General features: G+C 57.2%; 1 protein-coding gene across 7 annotated transcripts in view; it reads left to right on the top strand.

Moving 5' to 3' along the window:
• The window catches only part of RTKN (rhotekin), a 41329-nt gene that overhangs the window by 5808 nt on the left and 15829 nt on the right, over positions 1–19692 (top strand). For 2 of the 7 annotated variants that reach the window (XM_050944914.1, XM_050944913.1), the window contains exons 1-2: positions 9586–9638; positions 10338–10736. The exons of 4 other annotated variants lie outside the window; for them this stretch is intronic. In XM_050944914.1, the coding sequence (XP_050800871.1) occupies positions 10632–10736 (105 nt within the window). In that variant the 5' untranslated portion in view covers positions 9586–9638; positions 10338–10631. Of the gene's footprint in view, positions 1–9585; positions 9639–10337; positions 10737–13599; positions 13914–19692 lie in introns of those variants that run through there. One more of the 7 variants, XM_050944915.1, reaches the window with a different exon arrangement.

Genomic DNA, 19692 nt, shown 5'->3' with positions numbered 1-19692 from the left:
AGTATTCAAGATGTGGGTGCACCATGGATTTATATAGAGGCAACTTGATATTTTCTGTCTTATCTATCCCTTTCTTAATGATTCCAAACATTCTGGTCACTATTTTGACTGCCACTGCACATTGAGTGGATGTTTTCAGAGAACTATCCACAGTGATGCCAAGATCATTCTTGAGTGGTAACTGCTAATCTAGACCCCATCATTTTATATGTATAGTTGGGATTATGTTTTCCAATGTGTGTTACTTTGCATTTATCAACATTGAATTTCATCTCCCATTTTGCTGTCCCGGCACTCAGTTCTGAGAGATCTCTTTGCAGTCTGCCTGGGTCTTAATTATCTTTAGTAATTTTGTATCATTGGCAAATTTTGACACCTCACTGTTTACCCATTTTTCCAGATTATTTATGACTATGTTGACTAGGACTGGGCCCAGTACAGACCCCCCCCAGGGGACACCACTGTTTACCTCTCTCCATTCTGAAAACTGGCCATTTATTCCTATCCTTTGTTTCCTATCTTTTAACCAGTTACCAGTGCATGAGAGAACCTTCCTCCTTATCCCATGACAGCTTACTTTGCTCAAGAGCCTTTGGTGAGGGACCTTGTCAAAGTCTTTCTGAAAATCTAAGTACACTAGACCCACTGGATCCCCCTTGTCCACATGCTTGTTGACCTCTTCAAAGAATTCTAGTAGATTGGTGAGGCAGAATTTCCCTTTACAAAAACCATGTAGACTCTTTCCCTACAAATTATGTTCAACTATGTGTCTGACAATTCTGTTCTTTAGTAGAGTTTCAGCCAGTTTGGCTGGTATTGAAGTCAGGCTTCCTGGCCTGTAATTGCCGGGGTCACCTCTGGAGCCCTTTTAAAAATTGGTGTCACATTAGCGATCCTCCAGTCATCTGGTACAGAAGCTGATTTAAATGATAGGTTACAGACTACAGTTAGTAGTGCTGCAACTTCACATTTGAGTTGCTTCAGAACTCTTGGGTGATACCATCTGGTCCTGGTGACTTATTACTGTTTAGTTTATCAGTTTGTTCCAAAACCTCTTCTAATGACATCTCAATCTGGGGCAGTTACCCAAACCTGAGCCATTCTGTTTAGGTAACAAATCTGAGGATCTCCCTCACATCTTCAGCCATGAAGACCGAGGCACATAATTCATTTAGTTTCTCTGCAATGGCCTTATCGTCCTTGACTGCTCCTTTAGCATCTTGATCGTCCAGTGGCCCCACTGGTTGTTAGCAGGCTTCCTGCTTCTGATGTACTTTTAAAAAAAAATATTGCTATTACTTTTTGAGTCTTTGGCTAGCTGTTCTTCAAATTCTTTTTTGGTCTTCCTAATTGTATTTTTACACTTCATTTGTCAGAGTTTATGCTCCTTTCTGTTTTCCTCACTGGGTGCCAGGACCAGCTGCTCCAAGAAACAGTCATTTAAGGTGTCAAGAAACTTTATCTCTGCATCCCGTCCTGAGGTGACATGTACCCCATCATGACATGTATGGGGATAGTTGAAATGCACCATTATTATTGATTGATTTGATTTATTTATTTTAATAGCCTCTCTAATCTCCCTGAGCATTTCACAGTCACTATCACCATCCTGGTCAGGTGGTCGGTAATAGATCCCTACTGATATAGTCTTATTAGAGCATGGGATTACTATCCAGTGAGATTCTGTGGTACAGTTTGCTTCATTTAAGGTTTTTACTTCATTTGATTCTACACTTTCTTTCACGTATAGTGCCACTGCCCCGCCAGCATGACCTGTTCTGTCCTTCTGATATATTTTGTACCCTGATATTACTGTGTCCATTGACTATCCTCATTCCACCAGGTTTCTGTGATGCCAATTATATCAATAGCCTCATTTAATAAGAGTCACTCTAGTTCACCCCTCTTGTTATGTAGACTTCTAGCATTGGTTTATAAGCACTTTAAAAACTTGTCACTTTTTGGTTGTCTGCCATTACATGATGTAATTGAACGGGACTTTCTTTCATTTGACTGTTTTCTCATCAGATCCTACCCGTATTTTATCATCTTCCCTCCTCTCCTCCCTACTAGGACATAGAGAATCTCCATTAATAGATCCTTCTCTAAGGGATGTCTCTGTCTGAACCACGTGTTCCTCTGCATCTGTCAGCTTTTCCCCAGCCCTTAACATTAAAAAGACTGTAGAGCAGTTTTTAAACTAAGTGCCAGCAATCTGGTTCCATTCTGGTTTAGGTGGAGCCCATCCTTCCTGCATAGACTCCCCCTTTCCCAAAAGTTTCCCCAGTTCCTAATAAATCTAAATCCCTCCTCCCTGCACCATCCACACATTGAGAGCCTGCAGTTCTGCCTGTCTAACTGGCCCTGCACGTGGAACTGAAAGCATTTAAGAGAAGGAGGTCGTGGACATCAGTCTCTTACCTAGCAGCCTAAATTTGGTCTCTAGGACCTCTCTCCTACCCTTTCCTATGTCATTGGTACCTACGTACCTTGACTGTTTTCCCTCTGCTCTTGTTGGATGATCTTCTTCCTGAGACTTTCATCCTCAACAGCACAGAGGCTGTCAGACTGGGGGTGGAACCATTCCACGGTGTCCCAGAAAGTCTCATCTATGTACCTCTCTGTCTCCTTTAGCTCCTCCAGTTTAGCGACTCTGGTCTCCAAAGCCCATACATGGTCTCTGAGGGCCAGGAGCTCCATACACTCGCCCATCGGGCAGGTAATCGGACATGCTGCATTGGATGCAGTAAACTGGGCAGCCCCCACTCTGTTATGGGACTCTTTGCTCATGCAGCTCGTTCCTTTGCTGTTTTGTTGGTATCACTGGGTGTTTTTGCCTTTAAGTTTAAAGAATAATAAATTGTACCCAGCCCCCCGCCCACGCTGCCTCTGTAAACTCCTCTGTTTGCCGCTCCTGTTCACTAGCCTTTGAGGTGCTCAGAGCCCTAAGCAATTGCTTAGTGTGCTTATGCCTAGTGCCACCACTACCCGTCGCCTCTTCCCATGCCCTGCCCAGCCCAGCCCAGCCCAGCCCTACTGGCTGTGAGTGTTCATAGAACCGTAGCACAGGAAGGGCCCTCGAGGGGTCATCGAGTCCAGTGCCCTGCACTCATGGCAGCACTAAGGATTATCTAGACCATCCCTGGTGGGTTTGTCCAACTTGCTCTTAAAATCCCCAGTGACGGAGATTCCACCACCACCCTGGGCAATTTATTCCAGTGCTTCACCACCCTGACAGTTAGGAACTTTTTCCTGATGTCCAACCTAAACCGCCCTTGCTGCAGTTTAAGCCCTTTGCTTCTTGTCCTATCCTCAGAGGCTAATTGGAACAATTTTTCTCCCTCTTCCTTATAACAATCTTTTATGTACTGTGACAAAGTTCCTCCTCTACCTTGGTGGGTCCTGCACTTATTGGCAGATTTGCTCACCTCAGTGATCTTTCCCGCAGTCTGGATCAACTCCTCCTGTGTCTGATCAGGAGTTGGGAGGTTTGGGGGGAACCCGGGCCCGCCCTCTACTCCGGGTTCCAGCCCAGGGCCCTGTGGATCGCAGCTGTCTATAGAGCCTCCTGTAACACCTGTGTGACAGCTACAACTCCCTGGGCTACTTCCCCATGGCCTCCTCCAAACACCTTCTTTATCCTCACCACAGGACCTTCCTCCTGGTGTCTGATAACACTTGTACTCCTTCGTCCTCCAGCAGCACACCTTCTGAGGGTATGTCTATACTACAGGATTATTCTGATTTTATATAAACCGGTATTGTAAAACAGATTGTATAAAGTTGAGTGCACATGGCCATACTAAGCACACTAATTGGGTAATGTACCGAGGCTAGTTTCGATTTCTGGAGTGTTGCACTGTGAGTAGCTATCCCATAGTTCCAGCAGTCTCCCCCGCCCATTGGAATTCTGGGTTGAGATCCCAATGCGTGATGGTGCAAAAACAGTGTCACGGGTAATTCTGGGTAAACGTCGTCACTCATTCCTTCCTCCGTGGAAGCAACGGCAGACAATCATTTCGTGCCCTTTTTCCCTGGATTGCCCTGGCAGACGCCATAGCGTGGCAGCCATGGAGCCTGTTTTGCCTTTTGTCACTGTCACTGTATGTGTACTGGATGCTGTTGACAGAGGCGGTACTGCAGTGCTACACAGCAGCATTCATTTGCCTTTGCAAGGTGGCAGAAATGGTTACCATCCCTATTGCACCATCTGCCATTGTAAATTGGCGATGAGATGACGGTTGTCAGTCGTTCTGTACCATCTGCTGCTGCCATGGGTGCTCCTGGCTGGCCTCGCTGAGGTCGGCCGGGGGCGCATGGACAAAAGTAAGAATGACTCCTCAGGTCATTCCCTTTATGTTTTGTCTAAAAATAGTCAGTCCTGCCTGGAATATGGGGCAAGTCTACTAGAGAGCCAGAGAGCACAGCCGCTCTGGGTCACAGCCCCAGATATCCCGCAGAAATGATGAGCTGCATGCCATTCTAGGGGGTGCCCCTGCAACAACCCCACCCGTTGCTACCCTCCTCCCCCCAACCCTCCTGGGCTACCGTGGTAGTGTCCCCCCCCCATTTGTATGATGAAGTAATAAAGAATGCAGGAATAAGAAACACTGACTTTTTAGCGAGATAAAATGAGGGGGAGGAAGCCTCCAGCTGCTATGATAGTCCAGGCAGGACATTAAAGGGTCGGGGGAGAGGAGCGCAGCCTCCCGCTGCCATGATAGTCCAGGAAGTACAGAATCTTTTTTTTAGACATGAAAGGGAGGCGGGGGGGCTGATGGAGCTCAGGCTCCAGCTGCTATGATGAGGATAGTTACCCAACATTTTGTACCGTCTGCCAGGAATGACAGGGAGTCATTCCCATTTTTACCCAGGCGCCCCCGGCCTTCCTCACCGTGGCCAGCGAGGAGCACTCACGGGCTGATGACAGTCTTCCACCATTTTGTACCACCTGCCATCAGGAAAGGAAAGGGAGGGGATTCTGCTGTTCAGCACCGCATCTACCAGCAGCATGCAGTAGACATACGGTGACACTGAAAAATGGCAAGAAACGATTTTTTTCCCTTTTCTTTCACGGGGGGGAGGGGGAGTAAATTGACAACATATTCCCTGAACCACCCCGGGCCAATGTTTTTGACCCTTCAGGCATTAGGAGCTCAGCAAAGAATGCAAATGCTTTTGGGAGACTGCTGGGGACTGTGGGATAGCTGGAGTCCTCAGTCCCCCCTCCCTCCCTCCATGAGCGTCCATTTGATTCTTTGGCTTTCCGTTATGCTTGTCACACAGCACTGCTGTGGCCTCTGTCTGTCATAGCCTGGAGATTTTTTCAAATGCTTTGGCATTTCGTCTTCTGTAACGGAGCTGTGATAGAACAGATTTGTCTCCCCATGCAGCGATCAGATCCAGTATCTCCCATACGGTCCATGCTGGAGCTCTTTTTGGATTTGGGACTGCATCGCCACCCATGCTGATCAGAGCTCCACGCTTGGCAAACAGGAAATGAAATTTAAAAGTTCGCGGGGCTTTTCCTGTCAACCTGGCCAGTGCATCCGAGTTCAGATTGCTGTCCAGAGCGGTCATAGTGGTACACTGTGTGGGATACCGCCCAGAGGCCAATACCGTCGATTTGCGGCCACACTAACCCTAATCCGATATGGCAATACTGATTTCAGCGCTACTCCTCTCGTCAGGGAGGAGTACAGAAATCGGTTTAAAGAGCCCTTTATATCGATATAAAGGGCCTCGTTGTGTGGATGGGTGCAGGGTTAAATCGGTTTAACACTGTTAAATTCAGTTTAAACGCATAGTGTAGACCAGGCCTCATTCTCAGCTCCTTGTGCCTCTTGCTCCCAGCTCCTCACATGCACTTCCTCTCCTCTGGCTCTTCCTCCTCCCTGACTGGAGTGAGCTCCTTTTTAAACCCAGGTGCCCTGATTAGCCTGCTTTGATTTGGCTGCAGGTGTTCTAATCAGCCTGTCTGCCTTAATTGGTTCTAGCAGGTTCCTGATTACTCTAGTGCAGCCCCTGCTCTGGTCACTCAGGGAACAGAAAACTACTCACCTAGTGACCAGTATATTTGCCCTCTACCAGACTCCTGTACCCCACTGGTCTGGGTCTGTCACAGTACTTGAAAACTGTTATCAAGTCCCCTCTCAACCTTCTCCGCTCCAGCCTGAACAAACCCAGTATTTTCAATCTTCCCTCCTAGGTAATGTTCTCCAGACCTTTCATCATTTTTCTCGCTCTTCTCTGGATTTGTCCACATCTTTCCTGAAATGTGGCACCCAGAACTGGACACAATATTCCACCATACTCCTAATCAGGGAAAACCCCAGGGGAGAGAGTCAGTTGGACACAATCAAAAGGGTTGTGCAACCTTCCCTCCATGTTCTGCCGGTGCCCCCAATCCCGACCCTGCAGCCCCCTGCTAGCCCAGCCCTGGCTTTCATGGTTCCAGGCTGTTGGCATTACAGCTGGTAGAAAATGGTCCATCCCAATGTTTCCCCATAGCGCTGGCTTTTCCCAAAACCCAACCGACCACCCCCATGCCTATGCGCAGACACTCACCCGCCTGCACCTGCTCACACGTTGTCATCCCTCCCCCCTGCCAACTAAAAGAAATATTTGTTGGATGAAATTTCTCAGTGGAGAATGGGTTCCCAGCCAGCTGGGGTGTGTGTGTGTGGCAGTGTGTGTGGTATGCATGCGCACCCCCTGCAGGACAGCACCTCCTACCTTGAGGCTGCCTGTCCCCAGCCTGTCTTGCACAGGGCCAGGATGTGCTCTGCCTTCCCTCCCTGCCTCAGTTGCAGAGGGTTATGGGTTTCAGATCTGCCACTAAGGGATTGGGCCAGACCTTGCGGGCCCTACTGCCCTGAGCAGCCTGCACCCCTGGCACTGCCAGCTCTGCGCAGGGGCTCCAGGATCGAATCCCCATGGGGAGCTGAGACATGCCTGCTGGTCCTACCCATCCCCTCCCCAGGCACCTGCCCAGGTGTGTCCCCCTGGCTCCACCTTGTACAGGGGAGAGTGGGTTGGAGCACCCCCTGATGTGCAGATCAGCACACTGCAGGCGAGAGCTCTTATGGCCACCCCAGGAGCTGCTGCGGGATGGGACAGGTGTGGGGGTAGTGCCCATGACAGCCTTGTCACCTCAGAGCGCCCCTTGTGGCAACACCCAGTGTTGCACCCAGTTTGCCTTGAGAGTGTGGAGGGGGAGGGCTTTCACCCCTCCAGGGTACCCAAAGTCCAGGTTCAGGGCAGAGGAATGAGAACTCTTCACCTCCCTGGGCTCAGGCCCCAGCCCCCTGTGCCCCCTCCCAGGCTCTTCAGGGCTCTCTCTCTCTCCGGAGTCCCCGTTCCTGCCAGCCGCTGACCCTCAGGGCATCTTCCCTGGAGACTTTAGTCTGGTTCTCTCCAGGCTGGTCCTTATCTCTGTTTACTGCCCAGGCCATTGGGGTGGGGGAGGAGGGGAAGTGTTCGGCCTCCTTCAGGGGCCTCCTTCACCCCTGCTGCCCTCTGCCTTCAGGGCCTGTGCCGGGGGCAGGCACCCCCATGGCTCCCTTCGCAGGGAGGGGAATCAGCAAACTTCCTCTGTAGCACTCCTATCTTCTCAAGTGCCAATTCTTCCCTCCCTAGCTATTCATCCAAACCCTCTGCTCAGGTCCACAGACTGATGCCCCCTGAAAGGGCTCCATCACCCCCTGTTGCTATCCCTAGGGGCAGGGCTGGGGGGAGATGATGCCCCTCTCCCCAAGGCGACCAGTGGGCCGTGTTGAGTGTCTGGGGGCTGGCTGTGCCTAGGTGGCTCTGGCATGGACCCAGAAGGCCTGCGAAGGGCAGGGGTTAGAGGGTAGTTGGCCACAGTGGATGTTAAGGCAACCTGACACTGGGATGGGGGGGCTATGTGCTATGTGGTGTCCCCAGAGCTGTGTGCTGCAGTGCCGAGGGCCGGGATTCCTGCTGCCCCCTGCTCAGTGCCATGGGGGCTCCTGGCAGGCTGCTCAGGGCTGGGTGCACTGGTCTGAGGTGCCAGGAGCCCGTGGCTGGCACTTAGCACTTGGCTCTGGGGTCTGGGTGGGGCTCTTTCTCCCAGACCAGCCTGGGACAGCATCTGCCTCCTTGGTGCCTGGAGGGGGAGGATGAGGGCCTGTGGGCTGGCACGAAGCCCCGGCAAGGTGGAGTGGCCTGGCACGATGGTTCCTGCCCTTAGGGAGCTCTCACAGCCCTGCTGGTCCCTGGGAAGCGCCTGCCCCTGCCCCTACCCGCTGGTGCCCTTGGAACCCGCAGTCCACCCCAGTGGGTGGCACCTGGTGCAGCTCAGTGCCTGTTGCAGGGAGTCTCTGTTAACTGCCCTCGCTCTGGGGGCAATTTGGGCAGGGGGAGGGGCTTTGATAAAACAAGATTTGTCCCGCTTGGAGCCTGGCTAGAGCTGGCAGGGCCTGGGGGTGGGAGGGACATTCAGCCCTGTGTGAGTGCCAAAAGTTCTGGGGGTGGGGGGTGCCCTGGGTGAGTGTTGAACATTGCTGGGGGGAGGTGCCTTGTGTGGGCACTATGTGTTTTAGGAGGAGAGAGGGCAGGCTGGGTGCAGAGTGTCATCTTGGGGTGCGTAGGGGCTGTCTGGGTGCTGAGTGTTCTCTGGGGAAGGGGGGCTGAGTGTTGGCTTGGGGGCTGGCTGGTTGGGGACTGAGCGTTATCTGGGGTTCGGGGGCTGTCTGGGCACTATGTCACACTGGGGAGGGTGGGTGGTGGCGTCTGGGCACCGATGTGGGGGCTGTTTCCCGCCTCGATCCATCTGTCCCCCTCCTGCCCTGGGACGCAACAGGGTGTGGTTGGGGCTTTGTGTTCAGGTTGTAGGATGGGACCTATCTCCCTGTTTCACTTCTCCTGGCCAAGGGGAGTGGGGGCTGTCCTGGGTTCGAGGGGTTCCCTGCCTGGCCCCTCTGGGCTACCCCAGGACGGGGCTGGCTATGCAGCCCCCTGGCAAAGGCAGGGCCTGGAGGCTGCTGGAGGGGGTTGCCAAGGCTGGGCACTGTGCCAGGCACCGCAGGTGGTGCCTGAACATTGTTAATAGTGGGGGGGTGCCGAAAGCCAGGCCCTGTCACCCCCCCCCCCCGATCTGAGGCCGGGAGCAAAGCCCTGCGCGTGGGGCGGGCAGCCAGGCCCCCGGGGGTGCTGGCACCCCCTGCACCCCTGTTTTCCTGCCTAAGGGCCCCGTGGGCTGGGCACGGACCCAGCAGTGGCCCCGCCCCGCCCAGGCCAGGGAGTCTCCCTGCCGGGCGCCAGGCGGGGAGCCGGGGAGCCGGGCTCCCCCCTCGGCTCTGCCACGAAGCGGCCGCGTGGCTCCGGGCGAGCCCGGCCCGGGCCGCTCTGCACCAGAAGGGGGAGCCCCCTGCAGGGCCCGGGCCGGGTCAGGCTGGGGCTGAGCGCGGGACCCCGGGGGCGCCCGGCGGGGCCAGGCCAGAGGCCGCGGTGAGGGGCAGCGGCAGCGGCTGGAGCCGGCGCGGCTCTGACCCGGCCCCGCAGCCCGGCGTGGAGGGGCCGCCCCTGTAACCCGAGCCGGGCGGGGCTGGGCGGGAGGGAGCCGGGAGGGGCCGCCCGGCCGGGCCGCGCGGAACCGGTGCCGGGAGGAGGCGAAGGTAACGGGGCGGGTTGAGCCGGGGGGCGAGGGGTGCTGTGGGGCCGAGGCCTGACCTGTGTGCTGGGGGGGCGCTGCCCTGAGCCCTGCCCCCCCGGACCTAGGCTGCGAGTGGGGGGCGCTGCCCCGAGCCCTGCCCCCCCCCGGGCCTGGGCTGCGGGGGGCGGCGCTGCCCCCAGCCCTGCCCCCCCCGGCCCTGGGCTGCCAGTGGGGGACGCTGCCCTGGCCCCTGCCCCCTCCCGGCCCTGGGCTGCCAGTGGGGGACGCTGCCCTGGCCCCTGCCCCCTCCCCCAACACTGAGCTGTGAGTGGGGGGCGCTGCCCTGGCCCCTGCCCCCCCCGACACTGAGCTGTGAGTGGGGGGTGCTGTCCTGGCCCTTGCCCCCCCCGACACTGAGCTGTGAGTGGGGGGCGCTGTCCTGGCCCCTGCCCCCCCCCGACACTGAGCTGTGAGTGGGGGGTGCTGTCCTGGCCCCTGCCCCCCCCGACACTGAGCTGTGAGTGGGGGGTGCTGTCCTGGCCCCTGCCCCCCCCGACACTGAGCTGTGAGTGGGGGGTGCTGTCCTGGCCCCTGCCCCCCCCCCCGACACTGGGCTGTGAGTGGGGGGTGCTGCCCTGGCCCCTGCACACTGGCTTCTTGTTCTGTGGGAGGGAAATGCGCATTACCGGGGCTGGGATGAATGGGCCTTTTCTCTTCACAGCTGGGCCCGTGGCTGGTGGTTGGGAATCCGCTGACGGAGACAGCCGGGGGCAGGGGGAACACGAGGCAGAGAGCCTGCCCCACGTACCCGCCTGCTCCAGGCGAGATCGGGGAGCCCTGTCCTGGGGTGCTCAGCCAGAGCGGAGCGGAGCTCGGGGCACTGCTCACCGGCACCTTGCACTGGCACTCCAGGCGGGGTGGACATGGGCATTGGCTGTGCCCCGGCGTGCAAGCGCCTGTGCAGAGGCCCCGGGGCTGCCAGTGACTGGGCCGGGCCGGGGGTGTAACTGGTTCCATGGACATGGCGGCGAGGGACAGGTTTGCAGAGATGCAGGACAGGCTTCGAATCCTGGAGGACCTCAACATGCTGTACATCCGGCAGATCGCGCTCAGCCTGCAGGTACGGCTCCCGCGGTGCCCCTGCCAGGCGTCCTGCAGTGCCCAGCCTGCGCTGGGGGGCTCCTGCACCTCACCCTGGCACTCACCATGGCAGAGCATGTGCAGTACCAGGGAGAGTGCCCATCCTGGGATCCCGATGGCCCGTCGGTGCCAAGACCACGTGGTTACCCCTGGCCTGGGGCTTTGGGGCTGTCGGGCATTGAAGGGGCTGCTGGGACATTGAAGTGCCTGGGGTGCTTGGCTGGTGGTAGCTCTGCTGGGGGCAGCGTCCCGCCCCCCGGGGCTGCAGGCAGCAGGTGCCTCGGGCCGGTGCTGGAGCAGAATGGTTGTGCTGAGGGATCCCAGTCAGGTGATGAACAGTGGTCTGGGAGCCCGGACTCCTGGGTTCTGACACCCTGACTCCCACAACCCAGTCAGCGTGCAGCATGACTCTCCCTGTGGGCGGGGGCCCTGAGCTCAGGAATGTGTGTGGCATCCTGGCTCGGGTGGAACAGGCTGGCATGGTTCCAGGGCGCTGTGTGGGCTCCTGCGTGTATCGGGCTCTGTGGGGCAGCGCGTGCAGCCTGGCCCCATGGGGCAGCCTGGCAGGGACTCACATCAGTTCCGGTGTGCAGGGCTGGCCGGGGGCTCGTGTGCTGATGGTGCCTTGGGGGGGCGGGCCTGGTGCAGGGGGACGGGCTCAGACTCTGACGGCAAAGACCAGGCTGGCAGTGTGTGCCCCTGGGCAGAGCATGCACCCTAATCTGTCTGCTCCCGTGGGGAGACCCAGTTTTCCAGCCAGCCACGTGGCCTGAGCCGTGCATGCTGGGAGCTGTAGTCTGGCCCTTGTTACTCTAGCCCTAGGGAGAGCACAGAGCCAAGGGGGACCGCACCCGGGTTGTGTCCAGGCATCCCTTAGCTGGTCAGCGGCGTGGAGCATGCGGACAGGTTGGGGGCTGGCCCTCGCCCTCCATACTGCCAGGAAGCTGCTGCAGCAGGCTTTGCTCACCAGCTTCCTGCTCTTGGGCAAACCCAGCCCCTGGGATCATTTTCTGTCCCTGGCTCTGGGAGGGGAGTGGGGTCTGATGGTTTGGAGCTGGGAGCCAGGACTTTTGGGTTCTGTCCCCGGCTCTGGGAGAGGAGTGGGATCTGGAGGGTTGGTGGGGTGCTGGAAGCCAGGACTCGGTTCATTTTCCAGATCTGCCATGCCCGGGGCTCGTCCTTTCCCCTCTGTGCCCATTGCTGGGTGGGGGGCACTGGCAGCCAGGGGCTGGTGCTGTGAGGACTCTCTTCTCTCCCCCTGCAGGCTGGGGGAGGGGGTCCTGGCTGCGGGCTCTCCAAGCTGCTTTTAATCAGTGGACAGCAGACAGCAGCTGATTTGCACATCGTTAGGTTGCGGCTGTGCCTGCAAATAGGGTGGCAGCCGTGGGCGTGTGTGAGCCAGTGGGGTGCCCAGGGATCCAGGAGAGTGGGCGGGGGGCGCCTGGGCAGTGGGGGCGCAGTGGAGGGAGGAGACGTGAGCCGGGTGCGCTCAGGAGCTGTGTGCCTGGGGCAGTCTCCACTGCAGGGTAAGGAGCTGGGCCCCCGCTCTGCCTGCAGGGGACGCAACCCCTCAGTTAGTGCCAAGTGCCCCTGCCCCCAAAGGCGTCTTCCTGTTCCCAGGGCTGAGCCGCTCCCAGCCAGGTGCTGCTGCCCCTCCTCAGGGCTGGGTCTTCCCCTTCCTGGTGCAGCAGATTAGTGTAATGCTTCCTGTGAGCCAGACCCCCCTCCCCGTTATCCTCTGCTTCCCAGCCCCATGGACATCCAGCCCCCTCTCCTCCTCCCAGCACTGCAGGGATCTCTGAGTATAGGCCCCTCTTGCCCTGCTCTTTCGCCTCTCCCTGGCCCTCTGTCCACATGCCACCGTCTCTGCAGCATCTCCTCCCCCCGCCCTGGGCTCTCCATCCGCTCTGCTCTTCCCTTGCTGGGGTGCTGGGGATCCCCAGGACAGGGGTGTAGAGTAAAGAGCCCCTCCCTGGCCAGCAGTCAGGGGCTGGGTGTTACCTCTCAGGTCCCTGCCTTTGGGGAGCCCCTGGGTGCCCTTGGCCAGGCATTCACTCCAGGCCTGCGATTTGGTGTCTGTGTCCTGCCCCAGCCCTGTGGTGGGGGTGGTAGGGGGTCATTTCTGAGTCAGGATCCTGCCAAGGGAGGATTTGAACCTGTGGCCATCCAGCCCTGCAGGGGGAGAGCACCCCCTGCTGAGCTGTCCTGGCCAGGGGGAAACCTAATGTCTGTCCAGCTCCAACTCCCCCGTCTGGGATTTACTGAGCAATCCTATTAGCAAATCGTCTGTTAATCACCTCTAGCCCCCAGGCAGCATGAGACCAAACACAACTGGCTTAGCCGGTGCCAACAGGTGGGGACCTGCTCCAGCCCCACAAGGGGCCATGCCCCCCATAGCTGGGGGAGACCCACCCCCACCCTGCCCTCCTGTACCCTTCCCCACACTGTCACCTGGCCCTCCCTCCCAGAGTAGGGCCAGACCTGCCAGGACTGCCCTGCCTCTCGGGGTGGGGGGAACCCTTCCCTGGACACCCTCTGTTTGTCTTGGGGCCCCACCTCCAAGGTGAGCCCATCCAGTGGGTGCTCCTTGTGACCAGGGTGGGGTGCCAGGCTCCCTCTGCCCATGCCCCTTGGGGTGCCTCAGGCCCCCCATCACTTGCTCCTGAGTTGGGGGTGGGAGGCAGCTGCTGCCCCCTCTTGGCTTCACCCTGGTGGCTGCAACTGTGCCACCCCCTACCTGGGAAAGGAGGCAGCTGTCCATCCCCCTCGCTATGCAGCTGTCTGCTCCCCCCATGCTATTTATAGCCAGTTGGTGATGTCACCGTTTCCTCCGCGCTCTCCATGGTGTGAATTGCTGGAGCCGCCGGCTCAGCCTTGGAGCTGCCGGGAAACAGCTCCTGCTGCTCCCCCTTCCCCTGTCGGCTCCCCAGCCCCCTCCCTTGTGCCCAGCGCCGGCTCCGCAGGGAGCTTGGCATCGCACTGCTCAGCTCTCCCTAGCCCTTCGTCAGCCGCCAGGCCAGCGCTGCAGAGCTCCTGGAGCTGTGTGCAGGCTGGGGGCAATGGGCCGGGGCCCTGGCATGCTGGGGGCACGCAGCTAGGAGGAGGAGCCCGCAGGCAGCTGGGAGCTCCCAGCATGGACAGCTGCAGGATCGGCAAAGTGAGTGCCAGGGAGACCTGGGGGCGCCCGCTGAGACGCTACAGGGAGGGAGCTGGGCTATGGGCTAGGGGGGCAAGCTGCGGGGGGATGAGAGAGCCAGACCAGGTTGGCAAGGGGATCAGGCAATGCCAGGGAGACACGGGACACAGGCACAAATGCACCTACAGGCTCCTTGGGGTGGGGGTGGGGGATGCCGCTCCACCCCCAGCCATGCTGCAGCCTGGAGGAGTGTCAGCCAGGCTCTGCGCCTGCCCCAGCATGGAGGGTTCAGTGCCTCAGAGGTGGGGAAACAGTTCTGCCCTGGCTGAGGCTGGATCCCAGGGGCTGTTCCTGGCCTGGGGCCATCCCTGCATCTCCTCCAGGGGCCTGCTCAGCCTGTGCCCATCCATGGCAGTCTGGGAATCACCCCTGGCTGGAGTCTGGGCACCTTCCCGGGCATCTCCCCAGGCCGGGGCTGGAGCAGACACCTCCCTGGGCCCACCCCTGGCGTGTGGTGAGAGTTGGCACAGCTGGCAGCAGGGCGGTGCCCATGGGCAAGGAGGGGGCCTGTCCTGCCTGCTGGCGGGCTGGGCTCCTTTCAGCATCTGGCGCGCTGCTGCTGTGCGTGAGGGTGCAGTGCCTGGAGCGCTGCGTGGTGATGGGCACGTGTGCGCAGGCGGGCGGGAGTGTCTTGCCCAGCAGGAACAATAAGGGGCAGCATTGCCCTGTGCGGGGTTGCAGCCGTGCCCTGTGAAGCAGGGAGGAGGCTCAAGCCAATGTGCAGCCCCCCCCCCACGGCCCACCCAGGGCTCCAGGCGGGGTCTGATTTTCTCCTCCCCTCTTCGACAGAGATGGGGGGAATTTAAATCTAGGAGCCTGAATTCCTCATCCTTCCACCGAAAACGGTGAGAGCAGCCGGCGGCCCCACAGCCCCCTCTCCATCCAGCACTGCGCTCACGGGGAGCTGGGCGGTCACCGAAGGGGTTGGTACTGGAAGTGTTCACACGGGTTCAGAGCGAACACCTGGGGAGGGGAATGGGGCAGCTCGGGCAGACGTCGCTGCATCGTGCCGTGCTGGGTGTGTCTGGGCTGGTTTCTCATCAGGGCAGCGCAGCCTCTGGGGAGCAATTGTGCAGCCGTTCTCTGCAGGCCTGGGGTGCGCTGGGGGGAGTGTCTGTCTGGGGGGTGCTCTGGGGACTCTGGTCTTCAATCCATGGGACTTGTGACGCTTCAGGGGCAGCTGGTGTTACCCTGTTGAGACTGGGGCCGCTGTGGGGTGCTGGGTCATGGGGTGGGAGTGCTCAGTGACCTGGAACTGGGGAGTGTCTAGACTCGCTTCCAGCCCTACAGACTCCCCCCACCCTGGCCCTCTTCCCCAGTGACTTATGAAACGGGGGAGACGCAGATGGGACCTCTGGCCCCAATCCTTTCTCTGGCCCAGGGTTGCTGCATTTTCCAGCTGTGCTGGGGGCTGGCAGGGGACTGGGAAATGAGGGACAGATGGACAGTGGCTTAGCAACCAGTGCTTATTTCCTGACGGCTGCACGAGATTTGAGAAGAAGGAAATCGCACCCCCCCCCCCCACACACACACAACTCCGCTGGCGGGGACAGGGTTTGGTGCTGGCTGGGGTGGGGGCCTGTGGCCTGCTGTGTTTGGCGCTGGGGTGCCCAGGACCTGGTGGGCTTGGGGTGAGTGTGTGTGTGTTGGTGGAGGAGGGGGGGCGCTGCGTCTCATCTGGGCACTGGGTTGGTCGCATGCGCCCCTCCCGGGTTCTGTCCCGTCCTGTGAGATTGCAGGTGTGGGCAGGGTCTGGTTGCCTGCCTGGCACAGGGCAAGGTCTGGGCCATGTCGCTTCCAGGGGAAAGTGGGCGTCTGCCAGGCCCCACCTACAGATGGCTGCAGGATGTAGGGCCATGGGGGCTGTGCAGGTGGCTCCCCCATTGCCACCTATGGGGGCTGGGCGGGGCATGTGCAGGAACATCGGCCCAGTGGGCTCTCCTAGTCTCGCCCCTGTGGTGGGACCAATGCCCCCCCAGTCCCATAGTGGCTGCTGCCTGGGGCCACGTCCCGCTGTAGTGCCCCCAGGGTCAGGTCATGAGGCGACATGGTGCAGGCCTGTGCCCCCAGTTCAGGAAGGAGGTTGATACCTTGGGGAGGGGTCAGAGAGGAGCCATGGGAATGACTGTAGGGTTAGACACCGGCCACATAGTGAGAGACTCTGGGAGCTCAGTTGAGTTGGCGTCCTGGAGAGCAGGCTCGGGGGTGACCTGATCCGTCTGTAGGTACCTGCCTGGGGACACATCTCAGCAGAGGAGGGGCAAACACGGTGGAAGGGCTGGGAGTTGAAGCCAGAGAAATTCAGCCTGGCAAGAAGGGCTCCATTTGCAATGGTGTGAGGGTTGAGCCCTTGGTCCTGTATCCCAAGGTGCCCTGGGGGATTCTCCGTCCCTGGCCATTTCTCTGTCCAGTCTGGCCAGGGCTGAGTGGGGGCAGGTCTCAGGCCTGGGCTGTCTGTGGGGTCAGACTGGTGAGCACGAGGGTCCCTCCTGGCCTTGGAAACTATGTGTCACGGACTCACAGGTTGCGCCCACTTGTGGCCCCATGCGGTCCGTGGGGGGAATCCCCTTCAGTGCGACAGCCCTTCTCAGGGGTCCACTCTCTCTCGGGGTCAGGCCCCTCCACCTCCTGGAGCCGCACCTCTCTGAGCCTTAGCACACCCGTCTCTGCCGTGGTCCCCCTCAAGGAGTCCCCTTGCTCTGGGCCCCCCGGAACCCCCCCGAGGGAATATTGCCTCCCCCCCCCCGTTCTCTAGACTGGAGCGATTTTCAGCCAGTGAAACATAGGAGAGTTTATCAAGCATTTGAACCCAGCACAGGAAACTCTCAAGGCCTCAGGCCTGGCCTCCCTCAGCCCAGCATATCCCAGTCCCCCTGCAGCCAGGTGGGCTGTGCCTGCTCCCCCTCTCCAGCCCTGAGCCCCCTTGCTTCCCAGCTGGGCCTCTGATATCTTCGGCCCCAAGCCCCCTCTGTCCATTGTCTTCAGTCCTGGTAAACAGGGTCACCTGGGTCTCCTCTCCCCTCTTCTGTCCTCTGGCTGGAACCGGCTGGTCAGGTCACCGGGGTCCTCTCTCCGTAGCCCATTGTCCTCCCACTGGCCAGAACTGGCTGCGACTCCTGAGCTGGGTCTCCGGGTCGTTAGGTCACCAGTCGCTGGGGTGTCCATCCTCCAGGCCATTGGCTGGGGTCCCAAGTTCCCTCTCCGGTCCTGTGTCCCAACAAACTCCCTCTCCCCTCACCTCGTTAAACCAGTAACACCTGGGGACACTGAGTCCCACTCCCTCTGCATGCAAACCACTGGAAAACACGGAAAAACCAAGAAAACCCCCCACTTTGTCACACTATGCCGCCAGCAGCTCCTCTAGCATCCCTGCTGCTCAGCTCTGGCCCTGCCATGGCCCCTAGGCCAGATCCCTACCAGGTAATGAGTCCCAATGTCGCCCCCTTGGGCCGCTCCTCAGCCCTGCCCTGGGCTCAGCAGTCCTTGAGTTGGGGTTGCTACCACTGTTTTCCCCAGGAATTGAGAGAGAGAGAGAGAGTGTGCGTGTGCGTGTGCGTGTGTGTGTGTGTGTCAGGGCTGATGAGAGCTGAGACCTGTGAGGGTGAAGGGGGGTTGTATGGCACCATAGTAAAAACTGAAAATGTTTCATGACCATTTTATTAGATTTAAACCATGTTTGAAAATCCTCACACAAATTAATGGTGGCTATTCAAGCCTTCTATGGAGCACGACGTCTACATGTTTCTTGTTATAATTTTGCACAACTCTGTTAATGAACTTCTTGAATGCAATGCGTTCATCTTTGGTGGCTTCTTGTGTCTCCGGTACTTCCCTTCCTTCAGCTGATCTGCTCATTAGTTCATTCACGTGATCAGGCAGAAGGCGACTTCTTTCCGAACACAAAATTCTGTTCGATGAGGTAAAAGACCGCTCAGCTGTAGCTGTTGTGACTGGAGTAGCAAGAGATGAATTCCTACTTCTTTCATCCCAGGAAACAGAACACAGAGATCGGGTCGAGCCACTAGTGATGATAAAAAAATAAGTTGAAGTCAAATCTTCATTCATTTGTCATATGATATTCCACTCTGTGTTCAAATTCTCTGTTCTGTCCTGGTCACGTGGCAGCCCCATTGCTGGTAGTGCCTCGCTCCACTCAACTGTTGGTGTTTTATATGACAGGCATCGGTAAAAACTACATAGCGGTTGAGTAGAATCTAGAAGTCGCTGTTGTAGATTTGTGAGAATCAAGTCTGGGTACTTTTTCAGTTGTCTTAACAAACACCTCCTGTCCTCTTCACGTAAGGATTCAGTATAAATGCCTTCATTAGTCAACTTCTGGACTGAAGTCGTTGCTTCTTCCAGTACTTGTTCAATGGATAGCTCTCTGGTTGATCCACATGTAGCTTCTATTGCTGGACAGAGATCTCCTACTGTTGTAGTGGATGCCTGGATGGCATTGTTTAATGACCCACGTGGTTTCAACAGTAAACTTCATAGAATCTCAGGGTTGGACGGGACCTCAGGAGGTCATCTAGTCCAAGCCCCTGCTCAAAGCAGGACCAATCCCCAGACAGGTTTTTGCCCCATATTCGTAAGTGGCCCCTCAAGGATTGAATTTACAATCCTGGGTTTAGCAGGCCAGTGCTCAAACCACCGAGCCATCCCTCCCCCTTTACAAGAGAGAGAATGGCAATATTCTTCTCTGAGCATAGTAGCAAAAGTAATCTACCAGCCTCATTACTTAGATCCATCTCATCTTGGTAGATACTTTCCAAAGCCAGTAGAATCATAGAATATCAGGGTCGGAAGGGACCTCATGAGGTATCTAGTCCAACCCCCTGCTCAAAGCAGGACCAATCCCCAGACAGATTTTTGCCCCAGATCCCTAAATGGCCCCCTCAAGGATTGAGCTCACAACCCTGGGTTTAACAGGCCAGTGCTCAAACCACAGAGCCATCCCTCCCCCGGCTGGAGTAATTTTAAGACAACAGCCAAGGATCACTCATGAGAAAGCCAGCGGGTTTTCCCAGGTTGGACAAATTTGAACTTCAGTCCCAGTATATCTTCTATATTTTCCAAGATATTCAGTCCTTTTGGACTCTTGGTGAAAAAAGAATATAATGACATTAAATGTATAGCTTTTTAAATGTCTTTTGAAGAGTCTGCAGCTTGTACTAGCATTAGCTGGAGTAGATGGCCTCTGCAGTGTGTATAGGAGAGATTAGTGTTACACTTTTCTCTGAGCAAAGCTTGTGCTCCACCATGTCTTCCAGGGAAGTTTTCAGCTCCATCAAACGCACAAGTAGCCAGCTGTTTGGGGTCCAACTGACAAGCATTTAACTCTTCTAAGATGCAGGTTGTCACAGATGCAGCCGATGTGTCTTCTATAACTTGAACGTCTAGAAATGCATCTACTGGCCTACCCCTGACACCAAGATAACGTACACAATGACTTAATACTTGATGCCCATCTGCATCGGTGCATTCGTGTATGTGAATTTTTTGAATGTGGTAAGAGAGTTCTTCACTTTTTCAGCTGCTGAGTCTTTCACTCTTGCACCGCATGCTTCTAGCCAGTCAGTTGAGTTTCTTGCAGAAAGATAGTGAGCATTTGCTGGTCAGTGTTCAGCTTCAGGATGAACAAGTGACAATGCCCTTAACGTTGGCCTCCAGTTTCTAGTGTGTGGTATCTCTTGCTTAAATAGAAAGTACGATGCCACAGCCATGTTTGTTCGCATGA

The sequence above is a fragment of the Gopherus flavomarginatus genome, chromosome 3, assembly GCF_025201925.1.
Source record: "Gopherus flavomarginatus isolate rGopFla2 chromosome 3, rGopFla2.mat.asm, whole genome shotgun sequence".
Taxonomy (NCBI): domain Eukaryota; kingdom Metazoa; phylum Chordata; order Testudines; family Testudinidae; genus Gopherus; species Gopherus flavomarginatus.
This window is presented reverse-complemented; position numbering and strand designations above follow the sequence as displayed.